This window comes from Delphinus delphis, chromosome 7 (genome assembly GCF_949987515.2).
Source record: "Delphinus delphis chromosome 7, mDelDel1.2, whole genome shotgun sequence".
Taxonomy (NCBI): Eukaryota; Metazoa; Chordata; class Mammalia; order Artiodactyla; family Delphinidae; genus Delphinus; species Delphinus delphis.
Genome location: NC_082689.1, coordinates 13,601,376 through 13,626,974, shown reverse-complemented (window position 1 = coordinate 13,626,974; position 25,599 = coordinate 13,601,376). Strand labels below are relative to the sequence as shown.

At 39.3% G+C, this 25,599-nt stretch overlaps 1 protein-coding gene across 6 annotated transcripts in view; it reads right to left on the bottom strand.

The window, feature by feature from the left end:
* DOCK10 (dedicator of cytokinesis 10) overlaps positions 1–25,599 on the bottom strand; it is a 277,867-nt gene that overhangs the window by 97,150 nt on the left and 155,118 nt on the right. For all 6 annotated transcript variants that reach the window (XM_060016022.1, XM_060016026.1, XM_060016025.1 and 3 more), the window contains exons 4-11: positions 25,394–25,476; positions 14,562–14,634; positions 14,165–14,287; positions 13,785–13,919; positions 4,459–4,642; positions 3,123–3,208; positions 2,765–2,848; positions 2,490–2,645 (exon numbers count right to left, since the gene is read on the bottom strand). In XM_060016022.1, the coding sequence (XP_059872005.1) occupies positions 2,490–2,645; positions 2,765–2,848; positions 3,123–3,208; positions 4,459–4,642; positions 13,785–13,919; positions 14,165–14,287; positions 14,562–14,634; positions 25,394–25,476 (924 nt within the window). The remainder of the gene's footprint in view (positions 1–2,489; positions 2,646–2,764; positions 2,849–3,122; positions 3,209–4,458; positions 4,643–13,784; positions 13,920–14,164; positions 14,288–14,561; positions 14,635–25,393; positions 25,477–25,599) is intronic.

Below are 25,599 nucleotides of genomic sequence, written 5' to 3'. Positions count from 1 at the left end.
CTCTATTTGGATATCTAATAGGCTGATTAAGCTTCACATATCCGTAATGTACTTCTCGGCCTGTATCCCCCAAATCTGCTCTTCCTCTAGTCTTGTCCTCTTAGTAATGGCACTACCATGCGTCTAAGTGTTTAAAGCAAAGACTAGGGACTCAGCATTCAGATTTCCCTTCCCCTTATCCTGTATATGCAACGTATCTGAAAAAACTGTCAGTTCAATTTACAAAACAGCAGTCAAATCCATCCATTCCTCTCCCTCCTCCTCGCCAGCCCTAGCGCAAGCCGTGATGTGAACTATAGTAATAGGCTTCTAACTGCTTTCCCTGTTCAACTCTTGTTTCCTCCAATCCATTCTTCTAATGAGATGTTTTAAAAACACAAATTAGATCACACCATTTTAATGTGCTTTCAACTCTTGAATAGCCTCCACTCACACCTAGGATAAATCCAAACTCTTTGCTACAGCTTATAAGACCCTACCTAATCTTACCCTGTACTGTTTCTCCCACCGCATCTTGGTCTGCCCTTCCCCTCACTATCTCCTTTCAGTTCCCAGAACTTGCCAAGACTTAACTGTCTCAGGGCATTCACGCTTGTTCTTTCTTCTGCCTGGAATCTTTTGCCCTGACCTGACGTTTTATCCTTCTCAACCTTTGGTCTCTGTTCAAATGTCACCCGCTCAGAGAGGTCTCCCATGGCCCCCCACCTACAGCAGCCTTCTTCCCAGTTCCTCTGTATCACATCTCTTTATATTGATTTATTTTAAAGAACTTTGCACAATGTGCAATTATCTTGTTAATTTATTCGTTTCCTTATTTACTTCGGTCCTTTTCCAAAAGAATCTAGTCTTCAAGAGGCTAGGGACCTTGTTGATTTCGTTCCCTGCTGTTTATCCAGTACTTAGAACAAGTCTGGGTCTAGTAGGTGCACTGAATAAATATTTGCTGGAGAATGAGTTAACTCAACTTCAACTGCTTTCAGTCTCACATAACCTAGTGCACAGTTACAGTTATAAAACATGAGGAAGCTTCATTTTGGAGGAAGATTCTTACTGGCAACTAATCTCAATTTTAGCTTACTTGTCAACAAGAATCTCACAGGTAACATTGAAAACATCAATACCTTGCATGCATTGTATTTACAAATTTCAAAGCAATTTCCCAGATATTAGAATAAGAGTTAATATTTAATGAATGCTTGCTCTGCGCCGGGCACCATATTTAATCTTCACAACGGCTATTTGAAATAGTCTTATTATTTTCCCCATTTTCAGAAGAGGAGACTGAAGTTAAGCCACTTGCCCAGCATGGAACAACTTGTAAGTGGGAAAGTCAGGCATTTGTTACTTGATTCTCCTCATTCTCCTGAGGTCCATAGCATGTACCGTTGTCCTGCTATTACACCAGGAAGAAGGGGGCTCAGACAACCAGTGAGGTGCCTGAAGACCCAAGGGCAGTAGGTTACAGTCTTTCGAAAGAGTTCACCCATTTTGCCAGCAACTCACTGTCAAACTAACGAGGCTCGTTTTACTACATCATAAATAAAGGCATGTACAGGATTGTGTGTGCAATCTGAAGAGAAAACTTAATGTCGTTTCTACCTTTTAAAAGCAAATGTGGCTTGTATCATGGATCTGGAAATAAGTTTTCTTCTTTAAGGTGAAAGATGACAATTGAGGGATGCTTTATTAGAAATGAGGACAGAATGCATTAACAAAGAATGAAAGGGAACACACCAATATAGTAACAATGATTTTTGATGTTAGGATTATGAGTGCTTTTTATTCCTTTTTATAGTTCAACCTTTAATAATATTTATGCTCACAAAATGTCCCCTTCCCACACATACATTTACAATTAGTATAGAATTGTCCCCTAGAATACTAAGAGTGAACTCTCAAGAGAGCCCACTTGGTAAGAAGAGGAATCTTGTATGGATTTAATGAGCACAGTGATGTTTCCCAAATATCAGTGAAGCACCTTTTTTTCCCTACCATTTACGTGTATTATTTATTTAATATTTATATAGTATTATTTTACTTGATTCACTATTTAGCCTTGTCATAAGCAGCAGTAGCTGTGAAAACACAGGGTTGATTTGCTCATTATAAATATTCTCTAATATACATGAAAATTAACACATAAATATTAAAATAAAAATATCAATTTAAAAGCCATCTCAAGTTCCAAGAAGATACAAACAATATCTTTGGAAACTCTGAACCACTGTGCTGACTTAATGGAAAGAACCCTAGAGCATAATCCCTTCGATGCTTCTTTAAGTTAAAAGGGAAATTCTATAGCAGTGTCCTGACAATTCCACTTCATAACTTGTGCATTTTTTCATGTGGAAAAATGCTGTCAATCATATGCTTGGTACAATTGAGGGTGTGAACTCAGTGCCTGGAAAGATCAAGAATTGAATAAAAGATTTTAACGAGGCTGGTGTGATGTTGGCCGATCTATAGGATGTAACAGAAGAGAAACTTACATTTGTTGCCGGATCGTTTTCATTCTCTGTAACACATCCCTGGAGACTTAAGTTGAGAGCTTTACAAATGATCATGATTCTCTTGGCAGCTTTTTCTTCAAATGGTTTGATCACAAACTCAGGTTCTAAAAGATCCTTCTTCTGAAGTTTCAAGCTCTAAAAAAGTTTGGGAAGTTTTACTCAACAAACACCCATCATAAGAAAAGAGATTCTAAATTATAAACCACGACTGTACGAATCAAGTTCATGTCTGCTTAGAGAGAATCCCGACTTACATCTATATCTGGATCCAGCAAGAACAGATTTAGCCTCTCCGCGTTTCGAGTTGCTTTGACAATCTCTTCAGTTTCTGTGAGGTACTACAGAGAAAACTGTGTTAGTTCTTAGTATCTGAATAGCCGTAAACTTACGGCCCAGCTCCATCCACACGGCCAAGAAATAGCCCCTTAGTATCAGCACTGCTTTAATATCATCCATGAACACTCCACAATCTTATAGAAACATGCTTTTGTTTTCTGACTGTTGTGTTTCTTAGTCTAAATCTTAGAAGAAAGCATTTATATCTTTTCCATGAAAGCAATAAACAATAAGTAATTCGAATTTATTTTCATAGAAAAATGTCAGCTTTATTACTTTTGTGAAGTCTGGGTGTAGGTTGTTCTCTGAAGAATCTGTTTCCTCCGGTGTGCATTCACACGTTATAGAATTATCCAGGGAATCTTGAAAAGATACACCAAGACTGGGTTATTAAACAGTTCTCATGAATCATTCCTTTCTCTAGCCTGTGACATATAACAACTGGGTTAGACTCCAGAGCGATGGGGGACGGATATTGGTGAGGAGGTGGCTTCACTGTGTCCTGGCTCTAGTATTCCGTATTGTTAGATGAACTGGGCCTGGAAATCAGATGTCCTGGTGCTCATTTTGGGACACTCTCCATGACACCATCCTGTGCCCATAAGAACTATGGACCCTTACAATACTACATTTATACTTGAGGTTGTTTTGTCGCAGTTCAGTAATGCATACTAAAGTTTTCTTATATATGAATATATTTTGGATAATTCTGACTCTTAGGCCATCAATGTAAAACCCACATTCTAGCTTCAGTTAAACTCTCTAAGACTCTGTAAACATTAATATTCTAGTTGATCATTAGTAAGCAAATCATGAATGTAAAACACTTACTATGATATATAGCAGTTGTATTAAAGTCAACCATAATTTTCTTCCTTATTATCTCATGACTCTCTCATATGATACACAGACTATCAGAACTTAAAGACTTAAAATAACATATCATGTGTTATGAAAAATGTCTTAAAGTAATTTTCCTTTAGGATCACTGACTCTGAAGGTGAACTTGTCTTCGATGTGGCTACAGACCTGTTTTCTCCCCTACTTTTCATCCTCTCTTTCCTCTCTCTTGTTCTCTTCTCTTTGCTAGCCTGGATTAGAATTATACGAAAGAATTAGGATGGGCAGAAAAAAAATCTGTCTTATAAAAATCTCGAATACCATGCAAAATTCATGGAACTTCCACGACTAGGCTGATCTCAGTGGGGTCAAAAGCACACGTGAAAGATGCCTTTCAACTAAAAGGAAAGAATGCATATTTGCCATTACAGAGTATTATGTTCATTAATTAAATTTAATGAAAGGCTATAAAACACAGAATCTCCCCTCTAACACCCCATCAGACATGGGTATATTTTTAATACCGCTGACCGATGGTTCCTAACATCATTGGCTGGATGTCAGCCTCAAAGCATTGCCTGGCAACTCAAAATCATACCTCTGTGTGGCGACTCTCACTATTGAGTAAAAGTAAAGGTTTATGGGTGATTTCCTGGAGTGAATAGCTCAGGGTTGGAAGAGCTACACCTGACGGCTACCAGGGTTAGTAGCAGCTGAAATGAACCAAATGCGCACTTCGCGAGGGAAGGGAGGCGGGTGTGCAAGCGCTCACCCAGCCCCAGCTCCGTGAGCTCGGCGCTCCTTCTGCCCTGAGGGGGGCCCTCAGGACTGATCTGCAGGATGCGGCTGAGGCTGTGGATCCACTCCTCCATATCTGACTCCGTTTCAGCCGCCAGCACAAAATAGGTCAGGTCATTCATTTTCAATTCGAAGGCATATTTTCTTAGTCTGTTATTCTGTGGCATGAAAAGAAAGAAAAACACCAGATACCAAGTCTTAGAGAGTGGGAGACGCTTTTAACGGGGTCTTTCCTCATGAGTAGATGACTTCAAGGAGATCTTCCAAAACAAGACAAAAATTTAGCTGGATAAGAATCATTTCGTTTGGTTTCTTTCAAGCCTTTTTGTACATTTTTCTTGATTGGATGAGCATGTTGGCTCAAAAATTTCATCTTCAGGCAGGTGGAGAAGTATATTCTAAGCTTCTTCAAATAGTTGCTTTGAGTTGCTACCTTCACTTCCTCACCTTGTGTTCTGTCTACAACTCACTCCAGTTGGGTTTTTGACCCCATCGTATCCCAGAGGCAGCACTTGCCAAGATCACCAACAAACTCTATGCTGCTGTACTACCCAAGGACATCTCTTTCTTCATATCTTCCTTGACCTCTCATCAGAATTAACACAGTGGCTTCTTGAAACCCATCTCTCTCTGGGTTTCTCCATGACTACACTCTATGCTAGTTTCCTTTCCTCCTGAATAGCCACCACTCTTCAGTCACCTCTACTGGCTCTTCCTTATCTTGCTGACTTGTCATGCTGACCTCAGCTCTGCCTTAGACTCCTTCCTTTCTCCTCTGGGCCAATGGCTTTAAATGACATCCATATGCCAGGGACCCCCAATTCCTTTCTCTGTCTCTGGCTTCTCCACCAACCTCCAGACTTTTCTCGAACTTGACATCTCTACTTTGCATTTTGTGACCAACCCACGAGGCTTTGTTCTAGTTCCCTGGATGTGCTCCCATCATAGGCTTTGTTGCTGCCACAAAGGCCTGAAACAACCCTCCCATCCCAAATCACCATGCATGGGTTCTCGCACACAGCACGATGTTTGCCCTTCAAGTACTTACATGACTTGTATTCACTCTTCAGATCTCAAGTGAATTTATCCTTGCTCAGTGAACCTTCCCCAGTTCCCCAGTTAGGACAAGGTTCTTGTCCTCCGGGGCACTCACAACAGTTTGGGATTACATGCTTATTCACTTTCACTTGTTTGTTTGAACAGTATACTCCTCCCTTACATCTGCCTCCATGAGAGCTGGGTCACCACTCTGTCCTGTACCAGTGCTCTCACACAGAAGGATTCAACAACAGTGTGTTCAAAACAGTCATATCTTATAAATGGGACAGAAGAGGTTCTTCTCGTTGGGAATGAATGAATGATTGAAGAAATGAACAAACAAATGAAAAACAAAGATTCTCTGTTGTGCAGAGAATTAAAATGGTCTGATGCGATGAGTAGCTACTCTAGATTGAACTTTCACAGAAGGTGAAATCTGTAAAAAGAAGTGAGCTGTTTAAAGATCAAAGAAGCACATTTAAAGTAGAGGGAATACAAAAGCAGATTATTACAGCAGTTTTATATACTCTGCCATGAGATGAGAAATACAAATGCAAAGTAGAAACTTCCCCTGATGATATAGACTAGAGTTATATAACCCGCGGTGGCTGTAAGAACTGAAGATGTTCCACATTTAATTCACTCCTAGGTACCTCCGATACAAGTATTCAACTCTTACCCACACTGTTCTAACGCCTTTAGAGAACTCACAACTGTAATAAAGCAAAGCCTACACAATTAAGATAAGTAAAATACAAACAATAATAGAACCCTAAGATGAGAACGGCACTATAGTGCGGGGTTGCGCCTAAACATCAAGGTATAAATTCTTTCTGAGAACAGGATTGCTATTTCTTGGTGGCAAGAAAGAATAATTTGTTTGTTTGTTTGTTTGTTTGTTTTTGCGGTACGCGGGCCTCTCACTGTTGTGGCCTCTCCCATTGCGGAGCACAGGCTCCGGACGCGCAGGCTCAGCGGCCATGGCTCACGGGCCCAGCCGCTCCGCGGCATGTGGGATCTTCCCGGACCGGGGCACGAACCCGTGTCCCCTGCATCGGCAGGCGGACTCTGAACCACTGCGCCACCAGGGAAGCCCAAGAAAGAATAATTTTTAATATACTCCTGGTCGTGTTCTCTTTCTTTGGGAGGCTCTTAAAAACGTCCCCAAATAGCGTTCTCCTTTCAGCTTCCACAACAGTACGGCTACTACTACAAACATGACACTTACTAAACACTTGTCATCTATATACCTGGCACTGTGCTGACCATTTCGGTCACCATTTTATTTAAATCTCATAATAACTCTGTGAGAGAAACTGTATCATTCCATTTAACAGATGGTAACATTGAGGCTTGGGAAGACAAATGAAAATATGCTTGGGATACACGGGCAGCAAGTGGTGGAGACAGGAAGTAATCCCTTCATCCTTTAACATCCCCTGAGATGACCAGCCACAAAGAAGATGCTCATCAGATGCCCTTCTCCTTCTTTGCCACCTGCCTGGCACAATCACACACCAAATGGGTAACCATGGCCTGGGATGTTCTGGTTTCTGAAAGTAGACAGCAGGGCATCATACAAGACTCAAGAAAAAGTAAAAATTGGGAATTGAAGGAGAAAGAAGAATTAGCTAAAAAGCTAACCGTGATCCTCACTGTGGAATCTCACAGCTCACATGGCACTTTGTAGACTGCCAAGGACAAGCTCTCTGCTCGTGTCCATACTTTCGTATTATTGTCAATTTTTATTATTTCTTTGCCCTGTAATGACTCACCTGCAGGCTGCCATTTTCAATAGCCCGTGAGCCTGATAAGGGCAGAAGCTCACTAGTTATCCTCAGTGCAGTGACAGTATTCATTCTTAAAGAGGTTCTCTCGTGTTTACATTTTGTGCTGGGCAAAAACAGACAAGGTGTTGGAACAGGGTCGATGGGTGTTAACCAATTAATCACCCAAATGTGAAATTGGAAGATAAATGTACTTAACTTTTGTATGAATGTATTGAAGAAGACGTATGAAATCAAGGTATAAAAATTCTTTTTGAGAACAGGATTGTTACTGCAACATGAGAATACTGCTATTCTTTTTTTTTTTTTTTAACATCTTTATTGGAGTATAGTTGCTTTACAATGGTGTGTTGAGAATACTACTATTCTTGCAGCACCCTCTGTGTTCTGTGAGAATACAGAAAGGATGACTTGACTAGTAAAAGACCACAGTTGCATTTTGAGATCATTTTGGCTGCAGTGTAAACAGAGGCGGGGTGGTCCTGTGCAAAGCAAACCTCCAGGTAGCTTCTTTAAGAATGCAAATTCTTAAAAGCTATGCTTGCCGCATGAGGAGTGGGGCAGACTCCCTCCACACATCCTCCCACACATTTCCTGGGGTGCTGAAGAAGGAGGTCCATAAAACCGCCTGTGACCTGCACTGACACAGAGGGTCTGAGGGCAGAGACAGACGGCCGAGAGCAGGTATAAAAGAGACACGTTGCTATGATAGTATTGTATCCTTCAAAAAGCAGCAGGAACAGAAATAGACACTCAGGAAAGAACTAGAAATGTCCAGAGTTCAGAGCAGATCTAAAGCATCTGAGGATAGCAGAATGCAAACAAGTCTCAGGGCTGTCTTGAAAATAAAAGAAAGAATCTGCTTGACTAATTTGATGCTGTAAACAATGGGGACAGGCAGATGCAAAGCTATGTACAGTACTTATACTGGGTCCAAATTAAAAGTGGATTGAGCTGCAACCTGCTTTCAAATGCAGCTGTCAAGGAACTAATAACAAACACGACAAAATAAGAACAAAACTTGATTTCCTAAATTGCCTTCTGTACTTTAAATGAATTAAATGTGATTGTCAACTTCAACAATATTATATATTAAATTTTTAAAAAAATTTGAGCAAAGTATAACAAGCCCTTGTTTCTCAAAAAGGGATATTTATAAATGAAATAAATATTCTATTCACAACTTCTCAAAAGCCAAATTATTTTTCTCCTTGGAGTGAAACAGAACTACTTGCAGTGCAGAGAAGCTTATGTTGGGGAAGATTACGATGCCTAAGTGGTTTTCCATCTCACTCTCCGTAATCTCCAAGATAATGGCGTATAAAACAGCAAAAAAGAAAAACCCAAAGCAGAAAACCAATGGGTCATTTTTATAATCTTGAAATGCAATTTTAAGTCATTAAAATGATAATCAAGAAGTAATCGTTTTCTTATTACTCCTCAAATTTTCCTTTATTTCCCTGAAATCAGTATCCTTTGCGACCGATGAAACTACTTTGTTCATTCAAGGTCACCACAGTCTATCTACGTGACTTCATAAATAAAAGGAAACTGGAAATATGTCCTAATGCCACATGGTGTGCTTAATGAGTTGTGGCAAACTGGTCTCTTTCCACAATATTCATCTGGAAAAGTTTTGAAATAGACACTCCAATAAAATCACCAAAGCCAATGGAGGACTGAATATTGAAGGAAGTTATTCGAGCAAAATATGCCACTGTACCTATTATGTGGCTAGCATCTTTTACAGAATTTTGCCTTAACAAGAGAAGAGTTTTTTTTTTTTTTTTTTTTTTGTGGTACGCGGGCCTCTCACTGTTGTGGCCTCTCCCGTTGTGGAGCAGAGGCTCCGGACGCGCAGGCTCAGCGGCCATGGCTCACGGGCCCAGCCGCTCCGCAGCATGTGGGATCCTCCCGGACCGGGGCACGAACCCGTGTCCCCTGCATCGGCAGGCGGACTCTCAACCACTGCGCCACCAGGGAAGCCCCACAAGAGAAGAGTTTTAAGAGGAAACACACAACATCAAATCCAGGTTACTGGTATTGATGGCTACCATCCATGCAGTCCTTTCCATTCTCTGTATGCTTATTTGTTCATTCATTCGACCAAGATATATTGGCTACCTTCTATGTGCCAAGTACAGAGCATTAAAAATGTTCAAGAGAACTGCTTGCCCTCATTGAACTTACATTCTAGTGTTATGTAATGTCAGGAAAAAATAAGCAATATATATATTACATATGTGTAATATAAGGTAGCATCATGCAGTGATAAATGTAATATCTTCCTTTCATATGTTATCAGAACCTATTGTTTGAGCTGTGTCACTCGTGTTTAATTACTCAGGCATGTGCTATATCTGTTCTGTTCTCCCACAGGCCAGAAGTTCTTTGAAGACACAAACCACATCTAATTCATGTTTGGCTTTCCCACAGTGCTTTGCATAAAGCAAAAGTTTCCATATATATTTGCTGAAATAAATCTTACATCCAAAACTCACTGCTTAAATGACACACCAGCACCTATCTTTGTAGTGTTTCTTCTGCCTATGCGGCTTATGTAGGATGAATGTATGTATCTATGCAAGCATGTCCACTGGATGTATGATCACCAAAGCATTTCCTTGGGCATCTTTCTGTAACTTTGGACATTCTTCTGCCTCAAATGTAATTTTTCCATTTATTAGCTCTGTGACTTGGGCAAGCCGCTTTATCTCGCTGAGTTTTATTTTAATAAATTGGGACAATAATAATGCATGTTCCATCAACTGTTGTCAAATAATGTATTAGATGAAGAAGATTACAAGTGTCATTCTGGTTTTTATTGTTATCATGGGAAGTCAGATTCTTTACAGCCAAGGTTTGCTAATGGGGGGTTTATGGGGGGTTTCTAAATTTATTGTCCTTGGGAGGTACACATTGTTTTCCCTCCCAGTTTGACTGCCTTTATATGGGCACACACAGTCTGAGCTGCTCCTGTTACCTCACAGCTGACCCTACTTCCTTCCTGTAGTGGCCTGAGCTGCAGAAGGCATCTGACTTTCTAGACTCTGGTTAAGCCCCTAAGGCCGTTGTCTTAGAACCCACATCCACAAGGTGGAAGATCAGCACCTAGGAGGAAATCAACAGCATTCAGCACCACACCACCCTCATTTAAGCCTTTATCTATCAAGTGACATCAGTCATTGTCACTGTTGAGGTAGGGACCCTAGGTAGCTGCGATTCCTGGGCTATTCACTCCCTTCGCAGTGGCAGGATCTGGAATGGATGGATGGATGGACCAATGAATGAATGAATGAATGAGAAGACTCTCACAGAACAAGATAGGATAGCTTAGGTCCAAATAGGCCTTAGTCTCAAATCAAAACTGAAGTAGCAAAAATTGGAAGTTCTGCTTCAGACTGGGAATGAGGGGTGTGAAACAGATCTAGTACTGTTTGATGACATTACAAAAAAGAGGAAAACTACTGTTAGGTCTCTATTTTACCAAGATCCAGGAAATTTCCAATCATAAATGTCACCTGAAGTCTCTGGGTAGGAGTTTCTCTCTATTTGAAGTCACCCTTGAAATATATTTCTAAGAATTCCAAGGATTATTCTTAGGAAAGCACAGTGATATAGAATGGGTCTGAATGAAGCAAAGTAAAAGGCTTGTTCACTCAAGACTCTTATGTGCATGAATGCCCTGAGAATGCTGGGTGGTAGGTAGCACTTCCTGAAGCAAACTCTTTGTTTCTCTTCTCTGTTTTATTCAAGGGCAACTGACAATGATTCTTGACAAAATAGGTCTGACTCATCCTATTATTCATTTGCTTTGTGCTTCTGTGTGTACGTGTTTCGTCTCCAGGCACATTTTGTGCCTGAGAACTTGCTGGAGCAATGACTAAACTTGCACTCTCTGATTCAGTATCTTTTTTTCCAGATGCAAAACTTACAAGTTAGAAAGAGCTGTAAGCAAATACATAAGAACTGGCAGACATAAGGTGACGAGGGACCCAGATGTCTACCTTCCCAAAGTGATCTCAAGAAGCTAAAGGCCCCTCCCTCTATAAAGGGTAACAAGCTCTTGATAAAGAGGAATACAAATACAGGGATACAGAGCCAAACCCTTTAAGAGATAAAATACATGTTCCCGGGTACTTGAATGGCTAATATCTATTGGAAAGTGAAGTAGGATTATTCAGTTGTGCTTGAAGGTGTAAAATCTACCTTGGAGATTCCTACCTATATGCCCATTTTTTCTATGCATCCTTCCAGCCAACCCAGAAGAGTTTATCACTGTTCCATGTTCCTAGAACATTCCATAGAAAGTGCCATTTATACCTCCATTATAGCTCTTGAGACACTGTGTAATAGTGAGTTATGAGCCTATGTCCTTCTCTGGTCATGATTTCAGCAGGGAATTCCTAATGCTTAAGCACAGTTCCTGCATGTCATAAGCACTAAATAAGTTTGCTGGATGAATGAATGAATGAAGAAAGAAATGGATAAATTAGCAAGTTTAGGTAGATATTTCAGGAAGGTGAATCAATATTTTCTAGAAGGGCTTTCCCACGATGGGGTGTTTATCTCTCAAAGTTGTGACCTTTGTAATTAATGGAAAGACTAGGAAAGGATGGCTGAGGACACACTATCTCCCAGATCCTTATCACATGTTAGCACATTTATTTTGGTTTTACAGATGAGACACCAAAAATCAAAGAGCTTGAGTAACTTACGCAAGGCTCTCAGATAGTAAATGGTGAAACTAGGATTCAAACATTGACCAGTAAAAACCCCAAGCTTACGTTTTCCTTAGAAGACATTCTTTTTTCAAGGTACTGCTTAAGCAGAGACTGAAACACAGTCTAAGATGTGATGGAGAAAAGGTACCTGTAGTGGAAGGTCAGATTAGAGCACTAACTAACTGTGTGTTCAACAGAGTTACATAGTTCTTGGAAGAAGAAATTACACAATAATTCATATCTCTGCAAACTTGATACCTAACAAGGGCTACAATGATACTTCTTAGAAGATGATGACTCATTTGCTAGAGCAAGTTTGGAAGTACAAATAGAAAAGAAAATGAGTTTTTCAGCTCAATGTCTGTAAAATGTAGTTATTGATCTTTAACCTATTGTTAAAGTATTATTTCATATTTCTAAAGCCAAAGAGTCTCCTTTGTGACCAACAATAGAAAACTATCTCCACCCTCCATTAAGATCCTTATTGTCCTTTCCATAAGGAAAGCTGGCATCTGTGTTAAAAAGCAGTTATCTTTCATTTCTAGTGGAGGGCTCAGCAACACTTCATTAATTCTTTCCTTTTAAAGTGCAGCATTATTACTTTCTGGAGAAATTCCAGATTTTAATGGATAAACCATCCAGAAATAGACTAGGCTTGAGTGACTAAAGAGAACTCTATTTTGCATTCACACATCTGAGTGCCCCTGGTATTAATCCAAAATGTAATCTCAGCCATGTAGCAAGTTATGTGAATGCCTGTAGTTTGGTGATAAGATAAAGAATTGTTCCTGGTGGCCTATGACCCTCAACCTAAATAGGCCAGCGTCTTAATGTGAAATTTGAGGGAAGACTGCTAAAACACTTATTGCTTCAATTTTTACATGAGCGAGAATAAGGATAGCTATTTCATCAAAGTAGGATAAAATTTTTGAAAATAAGATGTCCAAGTGAGGCCTAAGGAATTATTTTGCTTCCCTTTGCCACCGTGGTCCATGTCAAATTTAATACTAAGGGCAATACTTTGAGGACCAAGGCTTTGCAGAACAGTATTGTCTGTTACAGGCACTGTGTCTGTTTCTGAGATTAACTCTTGAGAATCAATGTAATCCTTGCCTTTGAAGAAACCTGCTCTTTGAAGAAGGATGATGTATTTACACACTGTAAATTTACTATCTTATTACTTATTACCTAATAATAAAGATAACATTCATGAAGAGCCTTCTTTGAACGATGTGATTTACATATAATCTTACTGAATTCTTTAGCTTGGTGGATCTCCACACTGCAGCCATGCAGGTGGTAATTTTCCTCTTTGCCTTGAGTATAGCAGACTTGCTCTTGCCTCAGGACCTTTGCATTTGCTGCCCCTGCTTATTCTTTAATCTCTAGATCAAATATTTTCTCTTCATAAATGTTTTTCTCACTTCTGCAGCATAAAAATTCCTTTGCCACCTCACCATCGTCTCTCTACCTTCTGTAACCCTGTTTATTTTCTTTATTCCAGATTTTACCAATCATTCCATTCTGTTTATTTCTTTCTTTACGTATTTTCTGTTTTCCTTACTTTATTGAAATGAGTTTTGTGAAAGCAGGTATCTAGGCTGCCTTGCTCTCCACTGAATCCTTAGAGTTTGAAACAGTTCTCGGCTCATATCAGATACTCCATACATATTTTTGGAATGAATGAATAATGATTGGATGAACACACTTTTCGATTAAAAAAACTCGGGGGAAAAGAGATCTCTACTCACCTGTACCACACCTGTACAGGAATCCAAAAAGATGCAACCTTTGGGTTCTTTGGATATTTTTTCATCTTTGTAAAAATTCATGATGTAAGAATTATCTGGCAACTGAGTCAGCTGGAAGAAGCGCTTTTTGAATGACTAAATAAAGGGAAAAAAATGTAAGGAGGTAGTTCAAATTCACAGCAATTAGACTACTTCTAATTCCTTCAAGAGTGCTACGTTTCTAGGGCACTGTTCTAGAGAAGAACATCCTCCTTTCTCATAAATAAAATATGACATGAATAAAACTCAATGCAAATGGCTCTCCTCTGTTCTGTGACCGAAGTGGAGGAGGGAGTGAAGAAAGGTGGCAGAAACAAAGATGAGTCTTGATGTCTCCTTACCCGAACGGTAACGGTATTATTCACGGTGCTGTTAAAATTCCCCTTGTAGAGCCAGCCAGACTTGAAAACTCCAGTTCCTCCCATTCCCCCTCCGCCCTTGGAGGATGAGTGAGAAGTGGTATCCTGTACAGAAGACATCATTAGCATCACAGCCATCTTCTGTGAATCCCAGATCTTAGACACTGTGCTTAAAAACGAGACTCCTTTTTCTCTATTTGACTCATCTTAAGAAATCATGTTCAATTTCAAAACACGTGATTCATTTTATCTAAAAGCCTTCACACCAACAGCTACTGCAGCTTTAGGAGAAACTGGTCTGAATTTGAAACACGCTAGTGAAAGACAGGAGCTAATTATCCTCATGTTTTAAACATTTCACTTTCAACCATTTACTTACTTCATCCTTATCAGCATCTTCATGGTCAACCTCAAAGGAATGTGAAGGAAGTTTCTCTGGTTTGTATTCTGCTCTGATATTAAAAAAAAAAAAAAGATTCTGATGTGTCATTTGAGACATTGCTTTCAGCTGGGTAACAGCTATTGTGGTGGCTTCCTTACACGTTTTTATAAAATAATATAATCTCGTGAGGGGCCCATTTCCTTTGGAAGTATTAACTTTCCCCTTACACCATTATTTCTTATCTCCAGAAATTAAATCTCCATTTTAAACCACAGTTACTATTTATACAGATTTACACATGTCCTTTTTAATTACACAAAGGTAAGTGGGACAATTTTAAGGGCTTGGTGATTTATATTTTCCTTCCTCCATATTTTGAAGTGGAATATAAAGTACTGATATTTTCATTACCTTTTTTTTTTTCCCCTTTTGCTTTTATGTGACATATCCAAGGCTACAGGACAGTCATTTGAAGAACCACCAGGGCTCTGGCCACCAGGCTGCGCTGCTCCCCTAACCTTGGCCTCTCCCAGAAGCCTGCACCAACGTGACTTAGCAGCAATTGTGCTAGCTTTGGGGATTTCCATGGTAGCACAGTAAAGCCTCTTAGAGCGTCACTGACGAGCCCAGAGGAGTAAGAGTGTACACTTGGCCCTATAAATGGTAAAATAAGACAGAAATAAACTTCCCTTGGCTTGATTCTACCTCATAACACATGGTTGAATGGAAACCAGACAGTATCATCCAAAATTCAGGCATTCCTTTATACCTAACTAGAAAATCCTACACGGAGAGTGGCACGGGAGATGTGTTTTCTTTAAAATGATTTATATTATGTAGAAGCAATCTCAGAAGTTGACTATTGAGAAAAAAGCCCAGGGGCACATTCAGTGTTCCCATTACAAATGGCTTCCTATGTTGATGGTGTTCCAGATAGCAAGGGGAGTGACCAAGGACTCTTTATATGTATTCATATATGTCTATACATACATGTGTATACGTATATGTACACACACACATATATATATATTATATATGTGCTCATAAAATCACCAAGCCGTGCATTCACACAGGGATTCAGTGGACTCAAACGGATTCAAAATATTCTGTACCCTCCTTCTGAAAGACACAGAAATGCCCATTCCCAGTTCACAGCAGAGAAAGAGCACAAAAAACACCGTCCTCGCTATCAAACTGTAGAAAAGCCTGAGATCAGAACCACATCCTCCGTACCTGATCAATGTTTTTTCTATTGTGGTAAAATACACATAACAGAAGAATTACTATTTTAACTCTTTTTAAGTGCACAGTTCAGTAGCATTAAGTAGATTCACACTGTACAACCATCCCCACTGTCCATCTCCAGACCACTTTTATTCCCAAACTGACTCTGTACCCATTAAACAATAATTCCCCATTTTTCCCTTTCCCCAGCCCCGGGTTATCATTCTACTTTCTATCTCTATGAAATGAACTATTCTTGGTACTTCATATGAGTGGAGTCATGCAATATTTGTCTTTTTTGTGGCTGGCTTATTTCACTTAGCATAATGTCTTCAAGGTTCATTCATGTTGGGGAGTGTATCAGGATTTCGTTCCTTTTTAAGGCTGAACGATATTGGTAAGAGTTTGTGCTCCCAAAGTCATTTCCATGAAGGTGTCCTGGATCTACAGAATTAGGACTGTCTTCCTGTAGATGTTGAGCGTACGTCTCTTATGATGCTTGCCTGGTTCTGTTATTTGGACGCCTGTCTTAGCCCTCCAGCAGATTATACATTTCTTAAAGCCAGTGACTCTAATAAAGTCCCATCTACGTCTCACTCGGCTTTTTTCTTTCCTGTTGTAGACACGATCAATATGCGTTTGCTGACTGAATTATTGAGAGGCAAGATGAACAAGGATATCACAGAAGTGAGATAATATGAAAAGGTATAACTTAAACTTTTGTTTTTGGAAGGCATCTTGGCGATGTTCTTTTTAGCAGTAGGACACATTTTTGGTGATCAAAATCCTAAGAGGCACCTCCAACATGTTAAATAGGTTTTTAAAAAGTATCTTATTATTGTGAATTTATCCTATAAATTCAAATTAATGAAAGTCCCTTGCTACTAAAATTCATAACTAATAAAAATAAAGCTATTCTGGGGTACACAGTACTTGATATTGAGTGTTATAAATGATATCTAGAGTCTCACTTCAGTCCTAATTCCCATTTATTTCTCTATTTTGTTTTGGTTCCACAGTCTTGATAGGACATCCCAAGACCCATAGATAAGTAGTTGCAGATGGTAACAGTTTTATTTCAAAGCCAGAGGCTTGAAAGAAGAGTGGTAGGAAATGTGTATTTCGAGGTTATCATCACAACAGGTTCAGAAACATGGTAAGGGTAAGTGATCAATAAATACTTGTTAATTAATGTGTATGAATTTACTTGCATGGGTATGTGTTAGTCCAAATTTCAAAAACATATTAATATATAATACAACCTTCCTCAACCATGATTTATTTGCAAGCTCAAAAATATATACCAAGATAACAGAGATTTTGTACTGAAGTCTAAATATGTACTAAGTAGCATATTGCTTTTTATTCAAACGTATATGTGTATAATCAGACTTTTGGACACAAATACTGGGAATCCACATCTAGTCTAATCTTGTTATTTTGCTGAGAAGAAAACGAAGTCCATAACAGTTACTCACATAAACACATAGTGAAAGAGATGGGGTCAGAAGGCTTATCTCTGAAACGATACTTCCTGTATCAAGGACAGATTAGTCCAAACCATCTTTAATAAGCATGTTAAGTATGACTTCAGCCATTTTTCTCTTGCAAAGGATCCTGGTGTACCTGTAGTTCTTTCTCCTTCTTGCAGAACCTTAGAGATACTCAAGTTTGGGCCAACTGCCACTGATGTTAACTTGTTCTGCCTCTTTTGGTTAGGGTCAACCTTATATGAAGGCAGAACAGGTAACAGACCACACTGTTATTTTGGGACCACTGGGAAATTCTCCCCATCCCACCAAAAATACTCCTCTTCTCCTTAACAACATCTTGACACTCCTTGAACCAGAAGCAGTTCCTTTTGCCTTTTCATTTGATGGGCAAAATAAAGCACGTAAACACAACCCTTTCCTCAACCCTTGCTCCTTCCAGAGGTGACACACTGCCTGAGATTCAGAGGCAGGTTCAAAGGGCTTATTTCAGAGCAATTATTCAAAGTAATTTTTCTGCAGAGGAGGAGACATGAGTGTTCCAGGATTCTTAAAATGATGGCAGGGCAGTAAAGGCACTATTAAGGAAACATCCCAAGTGAAAGATAAAGGGATGAGTAGGAAAAACTGAGGATGAGGCAGCAAAGACAAACTTGAACTGGAAGGTCAATGTTTGGCTCCGGGGCGGCCCTAAATTATATGCTAGTCCTTTCCTGCCCGTCTCCCTTTGACCTTGAGGCAGTTCTATTCATTTCTGAATTCTTTACTCTGTCCTCTTTTGCCAGCATGGTTTATCCTTTCTTTTCTTTCTTACCAAAGAATAATTTTATAGGCATTTGTTCTTGATAATTGTGGCTTGCAATAGAGGCCATGATCCACAGTCCAACTCTCATTTCTGCAAAGATAGTTATAAAAGTGTAAAGAAAGGAGAGAAGGAACAGCCTTTCAAACTAGCAATGAAATAACAAACAATTAAGGAAACAAAATAGGGTTTTCATGAATCTCAGTCCATAACGTTAAATACTTGTGAGGGTTTTTCCACAAATCTCCCATCAGAGAATTGAAAATAACAACTGAGATAGCCTATAAATCATAGCCAAAGTTTCACAAAAGTCCATGATTTTAAAGTGACTTATGCACAACTCAGCTGAAAATGCTGTATTGACAGGAGAACGGCTAAACAAACTATAGTAGATCAACACACAAAAGGAATGTTACTCAGAAGGGGAAAGGAGCTACTGACACGTGCAACAACATGGATATCACTCAGAACATCATGCTGAGTCAAAGAAGTCAGAAACACAGGAATACCTATAGAATGATTCCAAAAAATAAAGTTCTAGAATATAAAGTTCTAGAATATGTAATAGCAATCTGTGGTGAAGAAAATCAGAACAGTGGTTGTCCCTGGGGAGAGAGGGAAGTAGGGGTGAGGACTGACAAGGAAGGGGTAGCTATGAACTCTTTGAAGGTGATGATAACGTCCCTTATGTCAGCAGGGGTTTCAGGTGCACAGGTGTATTCATAGTCAAAGTCATCCAGTGGTTCACTTACAACTTGTGTCTCACCTCCTAAAGTTTCCCTCAAAAGAAAAAAAAAGTAAACTGTAAACATATATGTTTCTAGTTAATGGTATGCATTCTAAAGTGTTCAGAAAGGCAGCAGACAGTGTGTTGGTACTTTAAGCTCACTTTGAAATGATCAAAATATAAGATGGACTGGTGGATGGCAAGAGGGATGGGTGGATGGATGCATAATGTCATTAAATACATCCAGCAAAATGTAAAAGATACATTCTAGATGGTGAGAATATGGGTGTTCATTGTATAAGTTTTCCAACATTTTTTGTATGTTTGAAAATTTGCATAGTAAGATACAGGGGGGATTTTTTTAAAGGTGTTGAAGAAAAATGACGTTTCCTGAATTTTTTTTAATACTAAGCAAAATTTTAAGAAATTGTGCAAAAATATATATAACTATTCTCAAAGAAAATAGTGAGTATGAATTTCTCAAGAACTTTCCCCTGGTATGTTTGAAGGACAGATGATTTTGAAAAGAGAGAAGGCGGCTTCATACAAATACTAAAAAATTTTTTTTAATTTCCCAAATGTTACGATATTACAATTTGTGAGGTCTCCAAACTCTTGCATAAAACCAAACTTTAAGTTTTCCTTTCCAGTTCACTTAAGTATTATGACTCAAAAATAAATCATAAGATATGACAGATGAAACCAATGAGGTCACTAGCAAAACTCAACCAACTACATTAATCCTTAGTCATATTCATGCAGACCTTATTGTTCATTAAAAAAAATGTGCAGACCAGGGAGTGTCAATATAGGTCTATCTAGGGGTGTGGGATGGGTGAATGTGCATGGTTTTTTCATTGCTGGCTTTTCTTAAATCTGTTTGCTTGATCAAATTCACTGTGAGTTGAGAGCTGTGTTAATTCTTGGAGGCTATTCCTCCTCGTCACTAAATGATCCAGTTTCTAGACAGTACCTGTCACATAGAAGACCTGCAATAATGACAACCACGTATCGGAAGATAAATCCCCAAGCTGAGTAAGCTCGCCTTCTAAGGGAGGAGAGAGTCGGTATTTAAGCATAAATAAACAAGGTAATTTCCCTGGATGAAAATGGTTGGGAAGAAAATTAAAGAGGAGAAAAGAGTGATCCAGGTAGGGGTGGCAGAAGCCAGGTTTAGAAGGGGTGGTCACAGATGGCCATTTTGGTTGAAAATGAGAAGAAGCCAGCCATGTGATGATCTGGGGGAAGATCATTCTGGCACAGGGAATGGCGAGCAAAGGTTTTGAGGAAGGATCAGGCTTGCAGCACCCAAGAGTGGACTGCTGGTGGGGCTGGAGCACAGTGAGGGAGGGAGAGAGACAGGAGGGGAGGCCAGCCTTGTAAGAAAATGCCCTGCAGCACACTTGGCGGAGGGTTTAGACATGGGTGCTACTGAGAGCTCTTCTTTCCCGTCCCTCTTCCCACTGACCCACAGGGCACGGCCTCCTTGTCCTTAAGTAACCATCATCACTACTCAGTCTCATATCTGCAGGGCCATTAAGCATGACCTTTCTCTCTTCTGGATGTCACTAAAAGATAAGCACCTCTGGCTGTTGAAGGTAAAATTCTTCCCCCAAGACCGCTGTGGGTCTCTAAGGGCCTTTGGGCTCCAGAGACAGAGGGCTCAGCAGGGGCCTCACCTTCCGGTGATTGGACCCAACGTTAGTTGTCATTTCTGATCAGTCTTATTTCTCATTTCTATACCCAAATTACCTCCTATACCTCATATAAGGAGTGTGGAGATGCCTGACTGGAGTGAGGTTGGGGGCAAGTTACTAACCCTCTCGATGCTCTGCATTCCTTTATACAACAGGGAAAACAGTTCCTACTCCGTGGGGTCATGCGTGTTAAATGAGATAATGTACATATGGCACCCAGCACATTCTGGCTCACTGTCGACACTCAAGAAGTCTTCTTTTATTTAAAAAAAAATTGGTTCCAAGTCAGCCCAACTATACAGGTTCCATTTTTTTTTCTTTTTTTTTTCTTTGCGGTACGCGGGCCTCTCACCGCTGCGGCCTCTCCCGTTGCGGAGCACAGGCTCCGGACGCGCAGGCTCAGCGGCCATGGCTCACTGGCCCAGCCACTCTGCGGCACGTGGGGTCTTCCCGGACCGGGGCACGAACCCGCGCCCCTGCATCGGCAGGCGGACTCTCAATCACTGCACCACCAGGGAAGCCCTATAGGTTCCATTTTAATTGATCTTCTATCCACCACAAAATATACTCTATGAAATTTTCTTTATATCCACCCAGCTGTGGTAAAACTTTTTTAAGTATGTCACTTATCTCTGTATTTTAGCCTGCAGATTAATGAAAACTGTGGCATCATATTTTTTTGCTTGTTTCACATTTTTTAAATTGAGGTATAATTGACAGATGACATTATGCTAGTTTTAGGTGTACAAAATAATGATTCTGTATTTGTATACACTGTGAAATAATCACCACAATAAGTCTAGTTGACATCGTTACCATGCATAGCTACGAAGAATTTTTGTGTGTGATGAGGACTTTTAAGATCTACTCTCTTGGCAACTTTCAAATATTCGATACAGTATTGTTAACTCTAGTCACCAAGCTGTACGTTCCATTACCATTGACTTATTTATTTTATAACTGGACGTTTGTACCTTTTTGATCCCCTTCACCTCACCTCTGACAACTAATCAGTCTGTTCTCTGTATCTGTGAGCTTGCTATTTTTTTTTTCTGGTTTTGTTTTTAAATTCCACATATGAGTGAGATCATATGGCTTTTGTCTTTCTCTGACTTATTTCACTCAGCACAGTGCCCTTCAGGTCCACGCATGTCATCAAAAGTGGCAAGATTTCATTCTTTTTTATCACCGAATAGTATTCCATTGTGTATATATGCCACATTTTCATCCATCAGTGGACACTTAAGTTGTTTCTGTATCTTGGCTAGTGTAAATAATGCTGTAATGAACATGGGGGTGTGTATATCTTTTCGAATTAGTGTTTTTGTTTTCTTCAAATAAATACCCAGAAGTGGAATTGCTGAATCATATGGTAGCTCCATTTTTAATTTTTTGAGGAATCTCCATACTGTTTTCGTAGTGGCTACACCAGTTTACGTTCCTACCAAGAGTGCACAAGGGTTCCATTTTCTCCACATCCTTACCAACACTTGTTATCTCTGGTTGTTTTGATAATAGCCATTCTAACAGGTGTGAGGAGATAATTCATTGTGGTTTTGATTTGCATTTCCCTGGTGATTAGTGACGTTGAGCATCTTTTCATGTACCGGTTGGCCATCTGTATGTCTTCTCTGGGAAAATGTCTATTCAGATCCTCTTCCTATTTTTTAATAAGATCGTTGTTGGTTTTTTTTTTTTGCCACTGAGTTGTATGAGTTCTTTGTATATTTTATATATTAACCCCTTATCAGGTATATGATTTGCAAATATTTCTCCCATTCAGTAGGTTGCTTTTCATTTTTTTGATGATTTCCTTTGTTGTGCAGAAGCTTTTTAATTTGATGTAGTCTCATTTGTTTATTTTTGCTTTTGTTGCCTTTGCTTTTGGAGTCAGATCCAAAAACATCATTGTCAAAACCAATGTCAAGGAGCTTATTGCCTATGTTTTTACCCAGGAGTTTTATGGCTTCTGGTCTTATACTCAAGTAGTAAATCCATTTTTAGTTAATTTCATGTATGGTGTAAGATAGTAGTCTAGTTTCATTCTTTTACTTGTTGCTGTCAGCTTTCCCAATGTTTATTGAAGAGACTATCCTTTCCCCATTGTATATTCTTGGCTGCTTTGACATCATACTTTTTTTTTATGACATTCTTGTTTCCTAGGAACACCAATTGCAGTGCCAATTTTTACTTCTAATGTGTGAAGTCTTTACATTTTACATTCTAGCCTGAAATAAAGTCTCTCTCCAATATCTTCCTATGAACAGACACTAAAACAATGAGGTTCTTAAGAGTGGATAATAGCACAATTTTAAACTTAAAGACTAAAAATGAGGGAGATGAACACATATCATTTTTTACTTCCCCATAATTCCAAGTTTTTATTTTAAAGCCTCAGCAATCCATAAAAAGAAATGATCAGCTTAAATTGGTAGCAGACATAGGAGAATTCTTCTAATCCAGGAGGCATGAAAATGATTTACTTCTAATAGTCTCAGAAGGCCCAAGTAAATTATGTTCCCACTACTGACCTAAATATGTGTAGTCTTTAGTGGGAAGTGCTTAGCTTTGTAAAATCACTTAAAAAATAGTTTTACTATTCAATGTTACAGTCTTCATTCGTTCAGGGGATACATGAGGATTATTCTAGAACTTCTGATTTTCATTTTGAACATACCATATAGAGTTCATTACAGTTTCTCACTTAGCGGCAGTCTTATGCTTCCCTTTCTTGGTAGCAACTTCCACATCCTTTAGTTAAAGTCAGGGAAATTTTCAGCAATATTTTGGTTACTTTTGCATTTCTTCTCATGAGATTCCTTCTCGTGCTTTACAAGAATTCCAATTCAACAATGATATCCAGACCCTGTTCTGACTGGAGGTGCCTTCTTTATTGTTTTCACAGAGGAAGAATATAGTGCATGTGAATTTTTAAATTAATTTATTTTTCTTTATGGCATCATGAATACAAGAAAAGATGAACAGTGTTTGGGGAAAAAGCCATTAAAGATTTCAATAGACCTAAGGACAGCAGGAAGGCATTTATGCCAAATGGCAGCTGAACACCTCTTTCTACACTCTCTCCCTTTATATGCAGTCTTCCAAGGGCTTGGACATGGCTTACAAGTTGTAACCACTTCTCAGTACTATTTTCAGAAAGAAGAAGTCTCGATGTTAAAAAATGCTTTGCTTTTCAATTGCAGCTACAAAAGGTGTACGACTAAGGCCCAGACATACTGAATGTAATAATTATTCTTGAAGGCCTAGGGTGTGATGAGACCTTCCCAACATGAAGTTTAAGGAAGTTATCTTTTAGGAGTGACCAGAATCTAAAGGAATGTTCAGATATTTGGTGAAAGTTAACAGCCACTGTTTTGAATAAAGACTTGCTGTTTTAGAGGAACATTGCTTTGCTCTTCACAGTAACACTACTCCAAAAGAAATGGCCTGCTTCTCTTTTTTTTTTTCTGTTTTTTAATTCTCACTGCTACAATCCCATTCTCCATAGAGAAGAGGAGGTAATTTCTTAAAGAGGTAAACCAGATCATGTCACACTCCAGGTTACAAATTTCTAGTCTTCTGTTGCAATGAGAATAAAATCCAGCTCCTTTTCAGGACCCACGAGGTCCCCTGCCTAGTTCCATGGTTTCACCAACCCTTAGGTCCGGTCTCAGAATGACCACTCTGGTTCCCACCTCATGGCCTTTGCCCCTGCTGTTTCCCCTGGGAACCGTTTTCTGGAGATTGCAGTGCTGGTAGCTACGGTTCCTTCAGATCTGAGCCCAAATGTCACCTTCCCAGAGCTACTCCGTAACACCCCCTCCACTTCAAATTCTGCCTCCAGGAGTTGAGAACAGCACTTCCAAGTATCCCAGTCTGGAAAAGATGTTTCTCGGGGCACGGAAAATCTTAGAAAGTGGTGTCCAAATCTAAACCATGTGTCCATTAAAAATTTAGATGCAATGTGTATGACCTCAAAGTTTCACTTGAGGGAGTGTTAATAAAAAATTAACTTTTGACTGTCTTAAGTGTTTTTTCTGGATGATGCACATCATTTTAGTTTGATGAACCAGTGTGTTGGGAGATTCCAGTTCTTTGCAGTTCTTTGAATTTAAGCAGCTCCAAGCCCACCCAGGATTATTATATTTTAAAATTTGTTCCTCTCTCAGTTTACTTATCCAATAAGTAATTATTGCACACCTACGATGTGCCAGGCATTCTCCTAGGCCTGCAGGGGATTCTGCGAGGAAGAGTCCCTGCCCTTTGGGGGGGGTTAACTTTAGTGGAGACACAGACACAGAATAAATGACTACCCTAGGTCAGGTAGTTGGTCAGGTGAGCAAATTCTTTATAGAGGTGACATCTGGGCAGTGCAGAACAATATCACCTTTTCCTAAAGACTTTATTTCCCCATAATCCGGAAAATAGTAGGTGTTTGTTTTTCCTTTTTGCTGTTCTTAGACATTTATCATTCCTGTGGAGGTTGTTTACTTTCGTGCCCTTTGATATCCCAGAGTGAAAATACATGAAACCAGTGGCAAATCTGAATGCTATATATAGAACATTGTCAGAAAAAATTTCTGGTCCAAATTTTACTTTTTAAATTCTCTTGTATCTGCTATTGAAAAGACAGCTCACAAAAGAATGACATGGTACTTTCAAACTTTGTTCAAAACCTAAATGAGTATACGTATCTCTCACCCCAATTCTGTGAGGTTACAAGCAATACATTGTTGAACAAAATGTTCCATTGTGACTTTTACTTTTAAATTTTGTAAAACATACCTTGATACTAGATTAACGTACATGTATTCATGAACAGTGGCAGAATTTAGGGAACACAGCTTATATATGGAAAAACCCAAGAAGTAATCATAACAGGTTCTTACCGAGGTAACTGTCGAATGTCTCCAGAATACTGTTCGTATTTGTAGTTTACCACATACCACTGGGAACTGTAAAATTTACAAGCCTGAAAGGAAAACAATGGCAATTAAAAATGATCATTCAAAGAGCAGCTGTCCTGATAAAGAAGCACAGTGCATTCAGTGCTCGTAATCTCCGGGTTAATGTTAAGGTAGCTATGTTATCAATT